Source organism: Zootoca vivipara, chromosome 8 (genome assembly GCF_963506605.1).
Source record: "Zootoca vivipara chromosome 8, rZooViv1.1, whole genome shotgun sequence".
NCBI lineage: Eukaryota > Metazoa > Chordata > Lepidosauria > Squamata > Lacertidae > Zootoca > Zootoca vivipara.
Window position 1 is genome coordinate 31,046,277 of NC_083283.1, and position 23,368 is coordinate 31,069,644.

Consider the following 23,368-nt stretch of genomic DNA (forward strand, 5'->3'; position numbering starts at 1 on the left):
AATAATAATAATAATAATAATAATAATAATAATAATGTATTCAGTTTTGTTTTGTTTTTAAATTGTGGAACATTTATGAGCTTCGAACGAATTGCATAGGAATAAATGCTAAGAAAATATAGCAATATTTAACACAGGATTCAAAACAAGTTATTTATCATCATAGTTTTTCATATGCATTTTCCCATGTTTAACTTTACAGATTTTCCCCCATTAAGATTTACATGCAGTTAAACCCCCTTTCAGTCAGAAAACAGTAAATATATTCTGTACAGCAATATTACATCTTTATACAAACTTGAGGAAGGAAATTAGATGGCATTTTCTTTCTCTTCTTCCAAGCACTGTATTTAGCTTTTGTTTTTACAGTTTGCTTGTTACCTTCAAACCACAGCAAACACTCTGAATGCCTTGCCTCCTGGAGGATTCTGTAAACTACAGAAGGGAAAAAATTGTAACATTTCATATCGGTTAGTTTGTATTTTAAGATCCCAATCTTACCAAGCACTTATTCTAGAGATAAATCTACCCATACATTTAAGCCATCTGCAGAGGCCCTCGTCCTCCCACCATCAGATGTACAAATAGACATTCAGAAATTTCTATCAGTATTTCCATCTGTACTTCCAAATGCTCAAGACTGCCTGCTGAAGTAAAACATCTAGTTCTCAATAAGTCCAACCCTCCCAGCAAAAAAACACTCCAGGCCAATCTTGTGTTCAAGGTTATTATAGACCCATGCCTGACAGCATGTAAAATTATGACACAATTCAATGGCTTAGCGCTATCAAAACAACTACTAGGATCAGAAATCCTGACACACATTTTATGGCATGGGCAGAGTAGGCCTAATGTCCTCAGGCTGGGAAGCCACCAGGCTTGCCACATCCTGAGCCCAGCTAGCTCATGCCAGCCCGGGCGGAAGGTGGGGTTACAGATTTTGTTGTTATATTTACTATCTACCAAACAAGGCTGGCATAGCAGAGAGAAGAAAGATGGGATCCCTTGGGAAATCCACAAGGCGCTGGTCCAGCTCATTTAGGGGCTTCCTACTGGCTTCTGCCCACAGAGACAGAGCCTCCCCATAAGTGGATTCCTCTCCACCAATGAAATCCAAAGGATAGGCAATTGCACGCTATCCTAACCACCACCACCATTCAAGCCATCCACACTAGGAAATTGGGATAGTTCTATCATGTTCTTTTGCAATTTTACGAATTTAGTAAAACTTATCTTGTTGTTTATTTCTACATGCCACCAAATATATCTTCTCTATACCTCTACACATCTCATATATATTCAGTGCAAAGTCAGAGTTTTAAATCTAAAGAAGATGATTATTTACAGTACACAGCTATTGCCTGTCTGATTTGGGGAGGTGGGGGTTGAAATCCTCCTGTGTAAGAAAACTTAGCTACCTACACTAAATAATTAGGGCACAATACAGTCAAGGTGAAACACTTCTGCTTTCAAATGCCAACTCTATCACTGAATTAAATGAGATTTCACATGTTTATTGTTGACAGGATTTTGCTGATAAATTGTGGATATAAATGTGTATACCTAGGCAGAAACAAACCTGAAAATCCTGAAGAAACTCAATGCAACTTTCTTATCAGCTACTATGGTATTGGCTACTGGATCAACAACAAAAGAGTTGCTTTCATTCATAAGCAGCTTTTAGGGTTATGATTTGAGCTTACGGGAAACAGGCAGTTCTGGTGGTGCTGCTTCTCCCTGGCAATTGCCATTGTTATACAACTCACGTCTGGTTAATTAGCACTAAGTAGAACACAACTATTCCAGGATTAATGTAGGACTGCAAAGAATGGCAGGTGTGTGCATGTAGATAGTAAACACTGGTCTTCAAGGTCATGCTCTGTACCTTTCTGAAAAAATCCCATTTTGAAATGAAGCAGAATACATCCTTCTTTTATCCACTGGCATAACGTCAACAAAGCCTCCTTCATTCCGAATCACTCCAGCATGTAGAGCTGTCCGGCAGATACTAGATGCCTAAGAAAATTAAAATAGAAGGATTTTTTTAAATGAAGAATTGCAAATCAGGTGGCGGAACGTTTATCACTGGAACAGTATATATATATATATATATATATATATATATATATATATATATATATATATATCTTTGTGGTTAATGTAGCACCATCATTTTCTTTGGGGGAAATGTAGTTTTAATAAAGATGAAATGACCATGCATTGGTAACTATGAAAGGTACTTGGTAACTCATAGTCTGCATTTAACACACTTTACTAAGCATATGTATATATATATATATATATATATATATATATATATATATATATATGCCATAGTCTTACTGGGTTGCAGTAAGAGCCCCATGCATAAATAAGACTGTCTAGAGTACTTTAAAAGTTAGCATGAACATTTCATATAGTATTACAAGGTCTCGCTTTATTGCTGTGCTGTGAACCCTTTGGCATTCATCAGCATTTAACAGGTCACAGAATCTGAATACTGAGCTGCTTAATCATTTTCCTTCTTTTGCTACTCAGCAAAATTCCAGATACCTACAACAGCATAGAATCAGTCTGCAAAGGGATGTTAAACACTTATAAAAGGATCTTTCAAGCCTTTATTTGCATAGATATTTATTATTGATGACAGATAGAATTCGTGGGAATTTTACCTATTCTGCTGTAGAAAGTTATCAGTGTGCTCTCAAATATATGAGGAAAGATGTGTGTATATAATTCAAATGGCAATCAGATTGTCAGCATAGCTGAAATCGCTCTATACTGTTGTACATGACTGCAGTCACCAGCATATATATTGTAGAAGGGCATGATCACATTTCTGGCTTTCATCATTACTTGACAAGTACTGAATAAACCAATATTGCCAGAGTATTTTCTAACAAACAAGTGATGCTAAAAGCAATAAAAGTGAGCCACAGAAACATGAATTTGCCTCATTCCTTCCCCAACATCAGACACCCCCAGACTTCGGCCCTCCAGATGTTTTGGACTACAATTCCCACCATCCCTGACCACTGGTCATCTTAGCTAATCATGGGAGTTGTAGGCCAAAACATCTGGAGGGTACTGCATAGTGATATGTTTAGGGAGGCTTTTAATGTTTATTTTATTTTATTTCATTTTTCTATTGGAAGCTGCCCAGAGTGGCTGGGGAAACCTAGCCAGATGGGCGGGGTATAAATAATAAATTATTATTATATAGCCAGTCACTACTAAGACTCCTGTTCCAGTGACATTCTACGCTGGCTTGGTCATGTCCACAGAATAGAAGATGGCAAGATCCCCAAGGACGTTCTCTAAGGGGAGCTGGCTTCTGGCACCAGGCCAATTGGCAGACCAACTCTGTGTTACAAAGATGTCTGCAAACGTAACATGAAGTCTGCTAACATCAACCCCCCACCCCATGTGGGAACCCCTTGCAGACAACTGCAGTGCCTGAAGACAGGCAGTTAAGTCATGTATCCATAGCAATGACCAGAGTAGAAATGACCGCTGGCAGGCCCGTCTTAATGACATCGAGCGCCGTGACGCAAAGGTCCCTCCGCCGGCGCCCCCCCCCAACTCACCGCGGACGCAGAGGAGGGACATGGCATGGGCAGGCCGGGCACTGAGGGTGGGCCGGGCTCAGGGGCGCCGCAGCGGGTTGGCCGGGCTGCCTGGTAGTTCTCCGGGGCGCCGGCGGCGCCTCCTCTGCTGGGGGGGGCAGTGCTGTGCAGCACCCAGCCTCTTGTCCTCCTCATGCCCCCGACCCACCAGGCTGATGCCGGGACTCGAACCTGCGGTGGGAGGGAGGGAGGGAGGGAGGCAAGGAGCAGGGCGAGCGGGAGGGCGGCTGGGCTGTCTGGCGGGCGCAGCGTGGCGCCCCCTGGCGACCTGCCGCATTGCACCACCCAGCCTTGCCTTAGGGCCGGCCCTGACCACTGGGAGGAGCACATTCCTGGACACCTTCATCTGCCCCGGCTGCAACAAAACATAATAATAATAATAATAATAATAATAATTTATTATTTATACCCCGCCCATCTGGCCGGGTTCCCCCAGCCACTCTGGGCGGCTTCCAAAAAAAACAGAAATTCTAAAATACAGAAATCCATCAAACATTAAAAGCTTCCCTAAACAGGGCTGCCTTGAGATGCCTTCTAAAGGTCTGGTAATTGTTCTCTTTGACCTCTAGTGGGAGGGCATTCCACAGGGTGGGTGCCACTACCGAGAAGGCCCTCTGCCTGGTTCCCTGTAACTTGGCTTCTCGTAATGAGGGAACCGCCAGAAGGCCCTCGGAGCTGGACCTCAGTGTCCGGGCAGAACGATGGGGGTGGAGACGCTCCTTCAGGTATACCGGACCGAGGCCGTTTAGGGCTTTAAAGGTCAACACCAACACTTTGAATTGTGCTCGGAAACGTACTGGGAGCCAATGTAGGTCTTTTAGGACCGGTGTTATGTGATCTCGGCGGCCGCTCCCAGTCACCAGTCTAGCTGCCGCATTCTGGATTAGTTGTAGTTTCCGGGTCACCTTCAAAGGTAGCCCCACGTAGAGCGCATTGCAGTAGTCCAAGCGAGAGATAACTAGAGCATGCACCACTCTGGAGAGACAGTCAGTGGGCAGGTAGGGACTCAGCCTGCGTACCAGATGGAGCTGATAAACAGCTGCCCTGGACACGGAGTTGACCTGTGCCTCCATGGACAGCTGTGAGTCTAAAATGACTCCCAGGCTGCGCACCTGGTCTTTCAGGGGCACAGTTACCCCATTCAGGACCAGGGAGTCCTCCACACCCGCCCGCCTCCTGTCCCCCACAAACAGTACTTCTGTCTTGTCAGGATTCAATCTCAATCTGTTAGCCGCCATCCATCCTCCAACCGCCTCCAAGCACTCACACAGGACCTTCACCGCCTTCACTGGTTCTGATTTAAAAGAGAGGTAGAGCTGGGTATCATCAGCATACTGATGGACACCCAGCCCAAACCCCCTGATGATCTCTCCCAGCGGCTGCATATAGATGTTAAAAAGCATGGGGGAGAGGACAGAACCCTGAGGCACCCCACAAGTGAGCGCCCAGGGGTCTGAACACTCATCCCCCACCACCACTTTCTGAACACGGCCCAGGAGGAAGGAGCGGAACCACTGCATGACAGTGCCCCCAGCTCCCAAGCCCTCTAGACGGTCCAGAAGGATGTTATGGTCGATGGTGTCAAAAGCCGCTGAGAGATCCAGCAGAACAAGGAAACAGCTCTTACCTTTGTCCCTAGCCCGCCGGAGATCATCGACCAGTGCGACCAAGGCAGTTTCAGTCCCATGATGAGGCCTGAATCCTGACTGGAAGGGATCCAAATGGTCCGCTTCTTCCAGGCGTGCCTGGAGTTGTTCCGCAACCACTCGCTCAATCACCTTGCCCAAGAATGGAAGATTTGAGACTGGGCGATAGTTGGCCATATTGGCCGGATCTAAAGATGGTTTTTTAAGAAGCGGTTTAATAACCGCCTCTTTCAGCGGGTCTGGGAAGGCTCCCTCATGGAGAGAAGCATTTACCAACCCGCGAAGCCCATCGCCCAGCCCTTCCTGGCTAGCTTTTATAAGCCAGGATGGGCAAGGATCAAGGAGACAGGTGGTTGGTTTCATTCGTCTAAGCAGCCTGTCCACATCCTCGGAGGTAACAGATTGAAATTGATCCCACAAAACTTGACTAGACAGGACTCTAGCACTCCCCCGCCCCGGCCCTGCTCCCACGGTGGAGTCTACCTCTTCCCGAATCTGAGCGACTTTATCTGCAAAAAACTTTGCAAAATCATTGCAGGAGATCATGTGGCCCGTACTGGGCCCGGATGGAGCAGGTGGTTCCGCTAAATTGCGAACCACCTGGAAGAGTCTCCTGCTGCTGTTTTCTGCAGATGCGATGGAGACGGTGAAGAAGGTCCTCTTCGCCGTCGCCATTGCCACTTGGTAGGCTCGAAGTTGAGCTCTAGCCCGTGTCCGGTCTGATTCAAAATGAGTTTTCCGCCACCGGCGCTCTAGCCGTCTCAACGACTGTTTCATTGCCCTCAGCGCCGGGGAAAACCACGGGGCTGTCCGGGCTCCATGCAATCTGAGAGGGCGCTTCGGAGCCAGACAGTCAATAGCGCTGGTTAACTCCGCATTCCAGCGGGCCACCAGGGAATCAGCTGAAAGGCCATCGACATGGGATAAAACATCCCCTACCACTCTTTGGAAGCCAATTGGATCCATTAAGTAGCGGGGGCGGACCATCCGAATCGGTCCCACCTCCCTGCAGAGGGAAAGGGTTGCGGAGAAGTCCAGTTGCACCAGAAAGTGATCTGACCATGGCACTTCTTTTGTTTCGCTTTTACTTAATGTCAGATCACCAACATCCATAGAGGTAAACACCAAGTCCAAGGCATGTCCGCGGCTATGAGTTGGGCCAGACTTATTCAGGGACAGCCCCATGGTGGCCATGCTTTCCACGAAGTCCCGAGCGGCTCCTTGTAAGGTCGTGTCGGCATGGATGTTAAAATCCCCTAAGACAACCAAGCTAGGTGTCTCCAGGAGCACATCCGACACGACCTGAAGCAGCTCGGGCAGGGAATCCTTGGTGCAGCGGGGAGGTCGGTACACCAAAAGGAATCCTGTACTGCCTCTATTGCCCAACTTCCAGAACATGCACTCAGAGAACTGGGTCTTCCCAATAGGACGCCTGGTGCAAACTAATGACTTCCTAAAAATCACTGCAACCCCCCCTCCCCGCCCAGATGGCCTGGGTTGCTGTGCATAAGAGAAACCTGGTGGGCAAGCAGCGCCAAGAACGGGCCCATCGGCTTCCTCCAACCAGGTCTCTGTCACACATGCCAGGTCAAATCCTCCATCCACAATCAGGTCGTGAATGGCGGTGGTCTTATTCATCATCGACCTGGCATTGCACAGCAGCACCTTCAGGTCATGTGGGTATCCCTTGCTGATTCCAATATCCGTCCGGTCAGGACCAGACCTGGAGGCAGGGATAGTCCTCAGACAACGACTAAGTCTGCCTCCTCGGTAATGACATGGTCTGGTCTTAGCGTAACTCCTCCTCCTACCCGTGACCACTGAGATCGGTTGTTCCAGTGCACACACCCCTGTGGAATCTGCCCCAGCCATTTTGCTTGCTGGGACCCCCTCCCGGGCAGCCCTGACCCCTCCCCTTAAAAACAAAATAAAACCTCTAAAAAACAGCAAAGAACTCAACAAAAGAAGAGCACAAAAAAGACAATAAAACAATAAAACCAAAAACAATAAAAATTACAAATACACTAAAATTTAACAGATTCCCACCCCCAACTAAAAATCCCTCCCACCTACCACCCCAAACACAATAAAACAATAAAACCAAAAACAATAAAAATTACAAATACACTAAAATTTAACAGATTCCCACACCCAACTAAAAATCCCTCCCACCTACCACCCCAAAGAAGATAAAAACATTAAAAATTCTTTAAAAGACATGTCTCTTCCACTTCAATCTCTAGAGCCACAGCAGATGGTGTAACCTTCCAACATTTTGGCTCTACCCCCAAAGGCGCACTCCCCCATTGTCTCCCAAGGGAGACGGATGCCAAAAGCAACTGAGACATGTACGTGTATAAATGGAGCCACAGTCAGCTGAGAACAGCTAGTCAGTGAAATCTTTCTTGGTTTGGCTTTTCTTAGTCCGCTTGTGTTGTGTGGTCTACTTTCTGCTTGCAGTTCAACATTCCTCTTGACAATTTCAGATCTTTCCTAGCACAGAATATGTATTGTGGCCATGTGGCATCCTGAAATAGGTTTTAATTGTTAGGGTTTACCACATGAATACGGTATGTGTAAAAGCATCCCGTGACTGGAAAGAAACTGAATATATCTGAACTGCATGTATCTATACTGGTTCACAATTCATTCAAGTGGCTAAAACAGACAACAAGCAGCTTTGCAAACATAGTGTCTGTTTGCACTAAAAAAATTAAATCAGAGAATCAATGTATATTAATGGATCTAAACTGGAAATGAAGCCACAGATTTTTAATGATTCAATTCCCCACCTGCTAAGCTAGTATAAATAATAATAAATACTTGTATAAATGCAATTATTTTACATTCCATATTTAGAAATATGTTATCTTACTTACATCAGAATAAATTCTTGATCCTATCACTCGAGCATAGTGTGGATTTGCCTGCATGCAATTGTGAGGACAATAGAGCCTTGAAAATTGAAAATAAAATAAAAACATAGACAATTATAACTTTTTCACATGTAAAGTACAAATTTTTGATCATTTCATCCTATGTAAAGCACGCATAATGGAACAGTTTTATGTCCATGCATTGCTTTGTTCTATTATTTTTCCTGTTCTCTTGGTCATATGGGCTTTTTACACTATGGACTGCTTGAAGATTTCCCAACAATTCTGGCTTTGCCACCAGTTCCTAGTACTTGTACATGCTTCAATGTGCACACAGAACTCACTGTGTGAATGGAGAAGCACATTTTTATGAATGGGGGCTCAGAGAGTTCCACGTATGTATCAACTACAGAGCAATCTGACTTAGTCAACATAGGGAGGGGTTGTGGTTAGCAAATGGCCAAATCCAAAGCCCTGCCATGCTCCTTTTCAGTTTTTTCCTTTTCCTTTTTCATTTCTCCCCATTAAAATGTTTTAATGGGAAGGAGAATAAATATGCCTGTTCCAGGACTGGCATAGTGGCCCCCATCTGCACCCTCAGTGTGTGAACTTATATTCATAAGATTCAGTAAAATATCAGCAGCCTGAAGTTCAATATATAAGGAAGTGTAATGACTCTAATATTTCTAGTTCAACATCCCCATATGGTTTGTAATAGCCTTTCCCCTGCATTGTGATAGGAATGGCAATTAAACAACAGACATAACTAAATAGCTTACCTTGGGCAATGTGTGGCTGGCTTGTAAAATGGGCATAATTGTTCCACAGTTGTTTCACAAGTGATAGCTTGCACTGAAATTTTAAAAAGCATACTCAAATGAATGTTAATAGATGACATATACATTAATGAATGAGGAATGCTGTATTATATAAATTAATGCTAACCTGGCACTTTAGAGACTGTGAAGGAATTCGCAGACTGGTATTTGCTACAATAAAAACAGAAACATAGCTATTATTACCAATATCCATATATTTGCTTTATGTATGCTCACCAAAGTGATGTACAATGAAATCACTAAACAATTGCCACAAACATTTTTAATAACCGAGCGAAAGGAGCACAGATTAATGGGACAATGAAACAAAAAATATGTTGTTTGAATACTTCTACAACTGTGTAGAAATCCACTCTGCAAGCATCTTTCTAACTTATGCATGCCTTCTCTGAAGTAGATTTCATTAACTTCAATGCATCTCATTCCCAAGCTTGAATAAGAATGTAGCTTTAGGTTTCTAAATAAATAAATAACTTCAAAGAGGCTGCATAAACATGTGCTAAACATTTAAGAATATCCAACACAAAGTAAAGTGATTGATTTAAACCTGCTGAAGGATCCTTAACTGTGTTCATGCAGCCTAAAACTCCACTTACTGAACAAGAGGTGGCAAAAATTATAATGGATAAATTTTGGGGAGGTGAATGTAGTGGCAGCCAGGTTATTTCAAAAGACCAGAGGATTTCAGAAAGACTGAGATGACTACTGAAGTAATTTTCTGATTAGTATTCAAGGTTCATAGATACTATGTCATCTTACAACATAACAGTAAACAGTGACAAGTACAGTGGTACCTCGGGTTACAAACGCTTCAGGTTACAAACTCCGCTAACCCAGAAGTAGTACCTCGGGTTAAGAACTTTGCTTCAGGATGAGAACAGAAATCGTGCTCTGGCGGTGCGGCGGCAGCAGGAGGCGCCATTGGCTAAAGGGGTGCTTCACCGGAACGAATTAAGTTCTTAACCAGAGGTACCACTGTATATGGTAAAACAAAATCTCTGCTCAGGATATATAGTTTAATTTCACAACATTTATATATTGCTTGATTATAAAAGCAGCTTTATATGGCAGAAAAACAGAATTTACATTGGGTTTTTTATTTTAAAAAAAGATATATAAATATGCTTATAGGCTCATATATTAAAAACCTGAGACCTACCTACAACATTTGTGGCTGAATATTTGTATTTTACTCACCCAATTGACTGAACTCCATTTCTATAGGATTTAATGAAATAGTTTCTTCTTCCTTGCCTGGTAACATCAACCCAGCCACCATCGTTATCTAGGATGCCATAATGTATTGCAGCTCTGCAAATGCTTGATTGCTAAGATTGAAAAACACAGAAACAGAAATTAACATCCATACCCAAACAATTATTTTCCCCATGACATTTCCAAAAGGAAGAGCAGCTATATTCCAAAACAAACTATTGTGTTTTTCTTATACGGTATTCTGGCACACTGCAAGTCAGTTATCAATTAGTCATTTTCAGTTTCATGCTATCAAAGATGAGTTAGCAAATGATACCAGATATATTAGGTTGTGTCCAACTAAGTTCTACTCAGAATAGCCCTATTGAAATCAATGGAGCCGAGTTAATCAGGTCCATCAATTTCAACATGTCTATTCTGAATATGAAAGACACTGGATATGACCCAGTATGTCTGACTATACTTGTGAATTCTCTACGGGAGGTGCTAACTAAATCTCCAACTCAAAATGAGATAATGAGTAAAATTTCACCAAACAGTTATCCTCAGATAGTTCTGTTTACATAATGTTTTGTCAATGATAGTGTGCATTAGCTAACCTCCTAGATTAAAAAAAAAATGTAATCAAATGGTTCTACAGTGAGTGTTCATGGATCAATGCCTTGTCGTGGCGAAGGGGCTTGAATAACTCAGAGAAGCTATGAGCTATGCCATGCAGGGCCACCCAAGATGGACAGGTCATAGTGGAGAGTTTTGACTAAACGTGATCCACCTGGAGAAGGAACTGGCAAGCCACTCCAGTATCCCTGCCAAGAAAACTCCATGGACAAAGACAACAGGCATATAAAAGTTATGACGCTGGAAGATGAGCCCCTCAGGTCGGAAGGCGTCCAACATGCTACTGAGGAAGAGCGGAGGACAAGTAAAAGTAGATTCAGAGCTGATGAAGCGGCTGGGCCAAAGCCGAAAGGACGCTCAGTTGCGGATATGCCTGGAAGCGAAAGGAAAGTCCGATGCTGTAAAGAAAAATATTGCATAGGAACCTGGAATGTAAGAACAATGAGTGGAGGTAAGCTGGATGTGGTCAAAAATGAGATGACAAGAATAAATATCGACATCCTGGGCATCAGTGAACTAAAATGGAAGGGAATGGGCGAATTCAGTTCAGGTGACTATCATATCTACTACTGTGGGCAAGAATCCTGTAGCAGAAATGGAGTGGCCCTCATAGTCAACAAAAGAGTGGCAAAAGCTGTAATGGGATGCAATCTCAAAAATGACAGAATGATCTCGATACGAATCCAAGGCAGACCTTTTAACATCACAGTAATCCAAGTTTATGCACCAACTACCGGTGCTGAAGAAAGTGAAATTGACCAATTCTATGAAGACCTACAACAACTTCTAGAAATGACACCAAAGAAGGATGTTCTTCTCATTACAGGGGATTGGAATGCTAAAGTAGGGAATCAAGAGATAAAAGGAACAACTGGCAAATTTGGCCTTGGAGTTCAAAATGAAGCAGGGCAAAGGCTAATAGAGTTCTGTCAAGAGAACAAGCTGGTCATCACAAACACTCTCTTCCAACAACACAAGAGACGACTCTACACATGGATATCACCAAATGGGCAGCATCGAAATCAGATTGATTATATTCTCTGCAGCCAAAGATGGAGAAGCTCTATACAGTCAGCAAAAACAAGACCTGGAGCTGACTGTAACTCAGATCATCAGCTTCTTATAGCAAAATTCCAGCTTAAACTGAAGAAAGTAGGAAAAACCACTGGGCCAGTAAGATACAATCTGAATCAAATCCCTTATGAATACACAGTGGAAGTGAGGAACAGGTTTAAGGATTTAGATTTGGTGGACAGAGTGCCTGAAGAACTATGGATGGAGGCTCGTAACATTATACAGGAGGCAGCAACGAAAACCATCCCAAGGAAAAGGAAATGCAAGAAAGCAAAATGGCTATCCAACGAGGCCTTACAAATAGCGGAGGAGAGGAGGCAAGCAAAATGCAAGGGAGATAGGGAAAGATACAGGAAACTGAATGCAGATTTCCAAAAAACAGCAAGGAGAGACAAGAGGGTCTTCTTAAATGAGCAATGCAAAGAAATAGAGGAAAACAATAGAATGGGGAAAACCAGAGATCTGTTCAAGAAAATTGGAGATATGAAAGGAACATTTCGTACAAAGATTACCATAATCAAGGACAAAAGTGGTAAGGACCTAACAGAAGCAGAAGACATCAAGAAGAGGTGGCAAGAATACACAGAGGAATTATACCAGAAAGATATGGAGGTCTCATACACCCCAGGTAGTGTGGTTGCTGACCTTGAGCCAGACATCTTGGAGAGTGAAGTCAAATGGGCCTTAGAAAGCATTGCTAATAACAAGGCCAGTGGAAGTGATGATATTCCAGCTGAACTATTTAAAATTTTAAAAGATGATGCTGTTAAGGTGCTACACCCAATATGCCAGCAAGTTTGGAAAACTCAGCAATGGCCAGAGGATTGGAGAAGATCAGTCTACATCCCAATTCCAAAGAAGGGCAGTGCCAAAGAATGCTCCAACTACCGCACAATTGCGCTCATTTCACACGCTAGCAAGGTTATGCTTAAAATTCTACAAGGCAGGCTTAGGCAGTATGTGGACCGAGAACTCCCAGAAGTGCAAGCTGGATTTCGAAAGGGCAGAGGAACCAGAGACCAAATAGCAAACATGCGCTGGATTATGGAGAAAGCTAGAGAGTTCCAGAAAAACGTCTACTTCTGCTTCATTGACTATGCCAAAGCCTTTGACTGTGTCGACCACAGCAAACTATGGCAAGTTCTTAAAGAAATGGGAGTGCCTGATCACCTCATCTGTCTCCTGAGAAATCTCTATGTGGGACAAGAAGCTACAGTTAGAACTGGATATGGAACAACTGAGTGGTTCAAAATTGGGAAAGGAGTACGACAAGGTTGTATATTGTCTCCCTGCTTATTTAACTTATATGCAGAATTCATCATGCGAAAGGCTGGACTAGATGAATCCCAAGCCGGAATTAAGATTGCCGGAAGAAATATCAACAACCTCAGATATGCAGATGACACAACCTTGATGGCAGAAAGCGAGGAGGAATTAAAGAACCTTTTAATGAGGGTGAAAGAGGAGAGCGCAAAATATGGTCTGAAGCTCAACATCAAAAAAACCAAGATCATGGCCACTGGTCCCATCACCTCCTGGCAAATAGAAGGGGAAGAAATGGAGGCAGTGAGAGATTTTACTTTCTTGGGCTCCTTGATCACTGCAGATGGTGACAGCAGTCACGAAATTAAAAGACGCCTGCTTCTTGGGAGAAAAGCAATGACAAACCTAGACAGCATCTTAAAAAGCAGAGACATCACTTTGCCGACAAAGGTCCGTATAGTTAAAGCTATGGTTTTCCCAGTAGTGATGTATGGAAGTGAGAGCTGGACCATAAAGAAGGCTGATCGTCGAAGAATTGATGCTTTTGAATTATGGTGCTGGAGGAGACTCTTGAGAGTCCCATGGACTGCTAGAAGATCAAACCTATCCATTCTTAAGGAAATCAGCCCTGAGTGCTCCCTGGAAGGACAGATCGTGAAGCTGAGGCTCCAATACTTTGGCCACCTCATGAGAAGAGAAGAATCCTTGGAAAAGACCCTGATGTTGGGAAAGATTGAGGGCACTAGGAGAAGGGGACGACAGAGGACAAGATGGTTGGACAGTGTTCTCGAAGCTACGACCATGAGTTTGACCAAACTGCGGGAGGCAGTGCAAGACAGGAGTGCCTGGCGTGCTATGGTCCATGGGGTCACGAAGAGTCGGACACGACTAAACGACTAAACAACAACAACAACAGTGAGTGTTAATCATAATATTTTTACCATGTCATAATGTACACTTCCAACTACTTTGGCACTGCTGTCCAAACAGCCAGCAGGACATTCATACCTAGGAGGGAAAATAGTTTGATCTGAGAATAATGGCAAAAACAATAAAATTTAAAAATGCATGTAATCCCAGGGATTCTGGATAAACTGGAAGGATGCCCTACCTATTACAAGTTGTTCCTTTGCACTGGTCCCTTAGCCGTACTTCACAGGAAACAATTTGAGCTGGGGGAGAAAGTGCCCATTATTATTGCAGTGTCCCACAGCGTTAGAAAAAAAAACCCCAACAACAAAATAAAGCCGATGATAAAAATGAAATTAAATTGACTTACACATTTGTAGTTTGCTTATGACTTCATTTCTGTCACCATCATCAGATGCTGCATGTGACCTTAATCGATTTTGTGATGAATCCTGAACATGTGACTGCTGCCGTTCAATCTCATTGGTTTCCATCTCTGGAGAGTAACGTCTTTCTGAACCTTCTGTTATAGCAAACAAATGGAACAAATGCCATTTTTTAAACAATAGTCAATTCCTGTGAATCAGAAATGGAATAGCGAGTATGTCTTGTAACTATCCACGAGGAAGCCAAAGCAATCCGATGGAGGTCTACTTGGAAGTAAGTCCCACTGTATGGAGCTTGGGTACAAATGTAGTACTTAGTACCTCCAGGCCCTGCTGGGAGTAAATATCTCTCACTACAATTAATGGGACTTGAAAATGTTTAATACTGGCTGGCTTGTGATAATTGCTTTTACTATCATGTCACTTAGTGAAGGTTATAAACAAAAGTAAATGTATTAGGATGCAAAGCTACTGACACAATGAGAGATTATCCTCTTCAATCTGGAGATAATGAAGATGCATTAGAGGCTTTTCCTCAATATACATGGTTCATTATAATGTCTGTAGAGAGCCAGTTTATAGTAGTGAGGGGTGGAGAGCCTATGGCCCTTTAGATGTTGTTGGACTCCAGCTTCCATTGTCCCCGGCCAATGACCAGGTATGATGGGAATTGTTGTCCAAATACATCTGGAGGGCTATAGCTTCCCCATGCCTGCTCTATGCACTCAGGAAGCGTACAAAGACAACATTCCAGATTACACAGAGAAAACCCTATTCAAGTACAGTTGTATGCAGGGAAGTTCTTTACTCATATTCTAATAAGTACATGTTGGTCAGCACTCCAGTTATGCTACATTTTATCCCCAGCCATATCAAAAGCAAAATGATTGCACTGTTAGTGAATTCATTGAATGATTTTTGGTCTTTCTTAGAAGATGGAATGATATAGGTGTCAATTTACAAAAGATTTTTTTTTTGTACCAATTGTTAAAGCCAAATATTCATTATGTTTTTCTGACCATCAAAGTCACTTCATGTGGAGTAAAAAATACGAATAAGCCTTTGACCAACACATAGAATTCCCATGGAATCAAATGATCCCTTCCCTTTCCCTTGGATACCAAGAAAAGTGGCAGCAGATACAATTTAATTTGCTAAATACACACCTTTATAACAAAGATTTTCTCTACAGCCTCCTCCAAAACTAGGTGGACATGCAGAACATGGGCGACCATGCTTGTATGGTGCATGCCCCCACCAATTACCCCTAGGGGAGAAATGCTATTTAGTGAAATATATTCATGATAAATATTTTGTTTTGCACAGTTTAAAAGGTTTATCACTGACCTAATAAGGACACAGGCACTTGTGACTGTGAAACTTCCTCTCACCCAACTGGGGTGGCTGGTTCACCTGGACAGCTTTTTAGGGGGCACAAGTCATACCTCCTAGATGGTGCTTTAAGAGTGGCACAGCTGTAGCTATGGCGACATGCCATGAATGGTAGATTTGCTTCCAAAGCATTACCCTAAAATGCTCTGGGGGCAGGGAGGGCAGAGACATGTATTCTCAGGCCTTAATAAGCTTTTGATATAGTATTTTATTGCGCTACAGACACAATTAATGCATTTGGTAAGTAGGACAACGTAATCTATAGTTGCAACATATATAGCTAATCCCCAGAAACATACTCAGAAGATTATCTTTCCTGCTGGTAGATCCAAAGGTACAGAAGAAATTGCTTGGTTTCACAAATGAGGGCTGAGGTTGCTAACTGGCCAAACTGAGGGGTATTTTTATTTTTTCTAATGAGAACAGAAGACAGGATACATTGGGGTGCATACTCTTTGTATGTGTTTTATGCAGGCTTCCTGCTCAGAAAGCTATGTGGGTACAGTGTTGTATGGGATTTTGCCCTGCTTCGTTTTGAACTCCAATGCTAAACTTGCCAGTTGTTCCTTTTATCTCTTGATTCCCTACTTTAGCATTCCAATCCCCTGTAATGAGAAGAACATCCTTCTTTGGTGTCATTTCTAGAAGGTGTTGTATTTTTTTTTCTTCTCTTTGTGTGTGCTGTGCTCTGAAATGCTGATCATGAGCCACACAAGGGGGACTCAAACCCTTGCTTGGAAGGATCCTTGGGGACTCACAATAGTGGGGTTGATTCTGCCTATGCGAGTGCCAATGGCCCTTGTGGAAAGGGGGCATTGGGGTATCATTTTCCATGTTGTGCAGCAATGCAGGGGAGTGTGCTGTGGGTCTGCTCCTAGGATCTGAATTCATTGGCTCCCTCCAAGTCTGTCATGCATGCACCTGTCTGGCACAACCCCTCATTAGCATATTTTGGTGGTGTTTCCATGGAGGTATCTGGGAGGGAGAAGTGGTGTTTGCTATTTTTCTCCATATGGGAGCTTTATGGTTGTTCCTCCACTCCTTTGGGTACAGTATGTGACTATCATTCTGCCAGCACAGTAGCGGCATATCTCCCTCCGCTCCCCAACCTCAAAAATTTGGAGTATAGGTCCACTATGCCCATGCTGTTTCAAAGCCAAGGAGGAATGTAGCCGAGTGCAGCCTTATTTAACACCATGCAAAATTACCATAATGCAGGTGAACTGCTGCCAATCAAATCCCCTTTAATCATCTGTTGTAAAATGAGCAGATTGTGTATATAAATGGAGCTGGCAGATTTTCGAGAATGCTTGGAATGTTGTAATTTTGGACGAAAACAGATTTAGGTTGGAGCTTGCAAAATTCAAAACGTGTTACCATTGCACTGGGTCAAAGCTCCACTAGAAACAAAGCAACACTTTACAGAAACTCAAAACAGAAAATTCAGTCTGATTTTTCTCTGTTATCTAATGGATTAAAAGTTCCTTTGTCCGTAGACAGACAATTGGTGACTTACAGGGAACTGCTGGATTTTACCGGGGGTGGGAAGAGAGAACCCAAACTGAAATCAATGGAATACTTAAGGAGTCAAGTTACGGATTGGTTGCAATATCACCAGATATATGACATGTTTAAATTAGATAGAAAGAATGGATTTCTGGACAAAAGCTCACAATTTGAAAAAGAACTCTTACCAAATAAGAATAAACTTCTGTCTAAAATTCTTAATTTTTTATTAGAATGGGAAACAAAAGACGAGCAACGTAAAGCTCCAATGATGCACTGGGAAATAGATATAGGACACAATATAGAACTTAACCTCTGGGAGAAGCTTTGGAAAAGCGACCTGAAATTTACTGCATGTTATTCATTGAAAGAGAATTATTTGAAAATGATTGTTAGCAGGGCCCTGTTAGAGGGGTTTATGCTGGGAGTCACTGACCATGAGTGTTCAGTGTATGGTCAAACTCCCAGAACTGGAGGGGGGGCAGCTGCGTAAACGCATGTTTTGCAGTGTTCCCCATAATTCCTGTCTGTCCCTGCTTAGCCTCAGACCCCAATTGGGGGCTGAGAGGGATACATGTCCAATGCCTAAGCCAAGGTTTCCTATATCTGATTAGTTGTGACCTAATTTTAATCCCATAACTATGCTGTGTTGTTTCTTATTTATCCAGGCCTGAATTCCGGGGATGAGGGGTCTGTGACTGGGCATGCAAAAGGTTATTTATGTATGCAACAACTGCAGCCTGTGTTTTGTTAGCCCCAAACTGGAAAGTGAATGAGCTCTCAACTAAAGAGGATTGGCAACTTAAATTGATAAGTGCAGAACTTGCACATTTAACACAGAGAATAAGAGAGCACGAAGAACATATATTTAAAGAAGAGTGCAAAACATTTATTGAAAATAACTCTATACAGCTGAAAACACTGACAGCACTAAGATAAATTCAACAGAGTAAATAATTTTTGATGGATGTAAAAGTGGAAAACTGATGTGAATGGTTATAGCAAAATATGCAGGAATATATGATACATAAAATGAACCATGGAAGGAGAAGAAGGGAAGTCACTGGATATTTTAAAGTTTGTAAAATGTTTTTTTAAAATGTAAAATTTTAAAAGTTTCTTTGTCCTTTCAAAATAAACACAGGTGTCAAAGTTTAATTATGTATAACAGGCGCATTTTCTGTGACCAGCTTCCATGTGGCTGGGGTAATACTTTAATGACCCAGCCACATGGGGAATGGCTGATATATTTATAAATGTAACAGGAACCCCCCCCCCCCAATGCTAAAAGAAACCTTAGGGATTGGGAATATGGAATAGGGTGTTAAATTGTCACAAACCCATGTGTACCTTATGAGATTAAAAAGCAGCTTGTGTGGGAAAATAATAAAGCACCCACACCCTCACCATTTCTGTAGACCAGGGGTGACTACCGGGTACTAATCTTTGGTCCCGCAGTTGTTAGATTATAACACCCATCATTCCTAAACATTTGGCCTTTGGCTGGGGCAAATCTGGGGCTGAACATCTGGTCCAAAAACATCTGGTGGGCCATGGGTTCCAATGCTCCCAAAGTAACCCTCCCAATAGCTTTTCTGTTTTTTTTTTTTTTTTTTTTTAAAAATGGCACTGGGGTTCTTTTATACCTATCTCTGTGTACCAATGTACCACAGCTAACTTCTTAATCTGTCATATATACTTACTTGGGAGAATAATTGCACACCAGGTAAATGGCTTTTGGCCATATCTGTCCCCAGACATTCATGTTATGGCACAAATTAACTGCACAACCTATTCTGCTACTTGTGGCCCATACCACCTATTGGACAAAACAAAAGAAAGACAGTTAAATGCCTGACTCAAATCAAAACAAATGAGTATTATAATACTATCCAGAAAACTTTTTTAAAAAAAACATACGGGCAGTACTGCAGTCATAGAGAGAGAAGAAAAATTAACACACTGAATAGTCGAGGAAAGTATATATACTGCAGATCTCTTGCCAACATGAGTGGATTCTGATGGGATTCCACTTATTTACATCATCTGTTGATCTCAATAAAATAAAACAGTTATGGTCTTTGATTATGCATAAAAATGCAATTATTTTGCTCTTAAAACCAGAATGGGTGGATAGATAGATAGATAGATAGATAGATATAAAACCAGTTGTGAATGGAAGAAAAGAAACACAATCCCTGGCTTAGTGTTATATCCGAAGCAAAAACTACTCAAATTGATTACATCAGTGTTGACATTGGGAAGAATAATGCATACCCACCTGTGTATAATGGGTACATACAGGACCAGAACATCTATAAGGGCAATAAGGGTTGCATTCTTGAGGATAAGGATAGCTGAAGTCTCTCACTTCATCATACCATGCTTGGACATGAAATGTTAGAGGTCTATATCTACAAAAAAGGAACCAAACAAAACTCAATAATAATTCAAACAGCCACTGCAGTTATCAACAGAGACAATGTTTATATGACATTTTTAAGGAGAACCTTTTTTTACACTATTTGAAATCATTCGTAAAATATATTTATTTATACCTTCCCCAGTGTGCTCCCAAGTTCTGTCCAATGGATGGAAGAAGGCTTGCAGGACCATGTTCCCAAAGACATGTCTCAGCCCAGGATTGTGCTGATCTCTCCAGCTCTACATCCCATGTCTATATTTGAGGAGGTGGGGAGGGAAGGAAAATTGCAATTGTTTGAAAGTGTTTTTAGCTCATGAAAGGGGACATTTTGTGATTCACATGAACAAACTACCTATGACACCACTTATCCCAGTGAAATAGGACTTCATTTGGCAATTAAAGTTGCACAATCTAGAACATTATGTGTCAAAAATAGCACACACACAAAAGAGTCCTTAATCGTATTCATCCTACAAAGAAGAAGGAAACAAGCAAGTAGGGTTGCCAGATTCAATAGAGGACAGGACTTCTGTGCCTTTAATTGCCCTGCTCTCTTTTGCGTCTGGAAACTTTAAAGAGAAACCAGCAGACCCTTTCCTTGGAAATTAAACAAAGGGTCTGCTAGTTTCTCTTTAAGGTTTCCAGACTCAAAAGAGAGCAGGGCAATTAAAGTCACAGAAGTCCTGTCCTCTATTTAGTCTAGCAACCCTACAAGCAAGACTTTGGAGTGAAAAAGTTCGTTCTTGTAATCAAGGCCTAAACTGAGACACTTAAATGGAAAGCCACAAGATATCCTTCATACATTTTTCCAGATATATCTTGGATCCCCTGAAGATTCTATATTTTCACAATAATCTGTGTTTGGACTCATGAATTGGTTGCCAGATTCCAAATTGCAAGGAGGCTAGTTTACTTATATCATAAAGATTATTTCAACTATCAAGCATCTAAATTGTTGATACCACATTTGTTGCCATTAGCTTTTGTGCCCATTGCTAACCTGAGAAGCAGATTGAACTGGAATTAGTGGTATCACCAGAATTCATAATTAGTCAGTCCATATGTCAAATCAAATCTGTTCATAACTCCCATCTGTATAATGAGACTGACTTTGACCCAGTGAAATGATAAGGGTTTTTTTTGTAATTAAACTAGTGATTTTTACAAATTCAAGAAATTTGACGCTTCAACAAATAGTACAATGCTGCTCTAAAGCAGAGATTCGGAATCTGTGACCCTCCAGATACTGCTGGACTCCAACTCCCTTCTGTTCCACCAAGCACAATTCATTATCAGGAGTGATGGGAGTTGTAGTCTTTCAACATCTGATGAGCTACAGATCCCCCTTCACTGTTCTACATACTTTTTTTGGAGATGTTTCTACTTTGGTAATAATTAATGGTATCTTATAGCAACCACCTGGCAGAAAGCCCCATTGGACTTAAAGGGGCATACGGTATGTCTGAGTGGACATATAGAGAGAATCACACTGTTAATCTATCTATAGTTATTCAAGCAAGTAAGGCAATGTTTGTGATCAACTGAATTTTTAGCGGGAATCCATTTTCTGCAGTGAATGATGAAGTACAACTGCCCAAAGCACTGCAAAAGCTGCCTTTGCTGAAGCATTTAATTTATTGTGTTCACTCATGAAGATGAACACATACATGCTTAGAAACTGTTGAGGTTAGATAGATTATTCAAAATCATCCTGAAAGATTTATACTTTTTAAAATAATTAAAATAATATTCTGTTTTCTACATTGCCCACATGGCAAAATATCCACCTTACTTTTGTATGTTTCAATGCAGGCAGAATAATGTGTATGTTTCAATGCAGGCAGAATAATGTATATTTTCTTTAACTACATTACTGTAGTTGAAATGTATACATTGCATGCGACCTTGGTGCACATAAGGTACAGTGGTACTAGTTACAAACTTAATTCGTTCCAGAGGTCTGTTCTTAACCTGAAACCATTCTTAACTAGAGGCGTGCTTTTGCTAATGGGGCCTCTCGCTGCCACTGCACCACCGGCACACGATTTCCGTTCTCATCCTGGAGCAAAGTTCTCAACTCGAGGTAACTCTTCCAGGTTAGCGGAGTTTGTAATCTGAGGCATTTTTAACTCGAGGTACCACTGTATTTGTTCACTGAGTACTGATCCATGCACAGTTGCTCAGTGCATTTCCACTAGCTAACTCTGCAATTAATGTTAAGGAGGTTAAGGTGGGCACAAATGTTATGGGACTGTAGTCTCTATAAAAGGAAGGAAATACAGACCTCTTAATCTTTGAAGTTAAATACCACTTAACATTAACCATGCAATTAAATAGCACCTAAAATGATATGGAATGGGAATCTTTATCTCTGCACAAGATATTGACCTGGGTCGTTGTTGGTGTAGAAATAATCACAGTTACAAAGTTACAATTAATTTGTAATCCATTTACAGTGATTAAATGATTCCAATGTAGCAAGGAAAGATTGAACTAGCTGCAAAACAGTATTCTGCCATGCAAAGGTTTCTAATATATCATTGATGTTCTCCATTATAGCCTAATTTCAGGCAAATATCCAAAGCAATTATATTAGTATGATTGTACAATAACTGATAGTTATCAGTAGATACACGTTTCCATACTAAACCCCCAAGCTCTGTTCAGTTTGCTAAAGTTCACATACAACCAGCTTCATGTTTGTGAATTTTCACTCATTTTCACAAAAAAATCAGTATGACACAGACACAAAGTTACACAGGGATTTGAATATGTACCTCAGATTTGAATATGAATTAAAAGGTGAAAAAAGGATATGTCCAGCTGCCTTCGGACCAATCCCCAAGACAGATGCCTCACCCTGAGAAACATGCAACTATCTTATCAAATAATCTTCAAACAATTTACCAGAAATGTCACTGATTTTGGTTTCATAATTGTACTCTGAAATGCTTCTACAAGCAACTTCTAATCAGTATCCTGACTCAGACAAAGGCTTGGCGTGCACATCACATTAAACCATAATTTAAAACAAACTATGGTTAAATGTGAACAAGCAGCATGCTAGTAATGCACACTGCTCAAAAGTTCCCATTACACTCCTCCCTCACTTCACAGACAGAACAGTTAAAATGCAGCTTTTTGTATCATCAGAATCCAAGCTCAGTGCTTCTTTCACTAAAATGAACCCTGACATACCACAAGCCCAGTTCACATGGCATGGCAAGCTTGTGTCATCTGTGGAGAAAGAGCACCCCAGAAACATTTGAGCAATGAGCACCAATACACTGTGCATTTGCATGATTTAACCATAGTTTATTTTAATCCATGGTTTAATGTGAAATCTCAACTGGGCCAAAGAATCACAGAATCTTTTGGAATGGCATACAGAACACAAAGAAAACCTTTCCAAAGCAATATGTGAAAACCTGTAAAGTAAATTAAAAAGAGCTAAGATTCAGACTTGGTAAAGACAGTAATGCATACAGTTGGCACCAACAAAAGTAAACATTTACTGTGGCATGAAAGAAAGCCTCAATGCAGTATTCATTCTAAATATAAGGAATAGACTCGTAGAGTAAATATCACTGTAC

General features: G+C 41.6%; 1 protein-coding gene across 1 annotated transcript in view; it reads right to left on the bottom strand.

Annotated features, from left to right (window-relative positions):
• Positions 1-383: 383 nt before the first annotated feature.
• CRISPLD1 (cysteine rich secretory protein LCCL domain containing 1) overlaps positions 384-23,368 on the bottom strand; it is a 36,164-nt gene continuing 13,179 nt past the window's right edge. Inside the window, exons 3-15 of the mRNA XM_035125455.1 lie at positions 19,909-20,027; positions 19,632-19,764; positions 19,054-19,169; positions 15,619-15,719; positions 14,437-14,589; positions 14,269-14,329; positions 14,099-14,165; positions 10,185-10,315; positions 9,094-9,137; positions 8,928-9,000; positions 8,152-8,227; positions 1,886-2,016; positions 384-435 (exon numbers count right to left, since the gene is read on the bottom strand). Of these exons, the coding sequence (XP_034981346.1) occupies positions 384-435; positions 1,886-2,016; positions 8,152-8,227; positions 8,928-9,000; positions 9,094-9,137; positions 10,185-10,315; positions 14,099-14,165; positions 14,269-14,329; positions 14,437-14,589; positions 15,619-15,719; positions 19,054-19,169; positions 19,632-19,764; positions 19,909-20,027 (1,257 nt within the window). The remainder of the gene's footprint in view (positions 436-1,885; positions 2,017-8,151; positions 8,228-8,927; positions 9,001-9,093; positions 9,138-10,184; positions 10,316-14,098; positions 14,166-14,268; positions 14,330-14,436; positions 14,590-15,618; positions 15,720-19,053; positions 19,170-19,631; positions 19,765-19,908; positions 20,028-23,368) is intronic.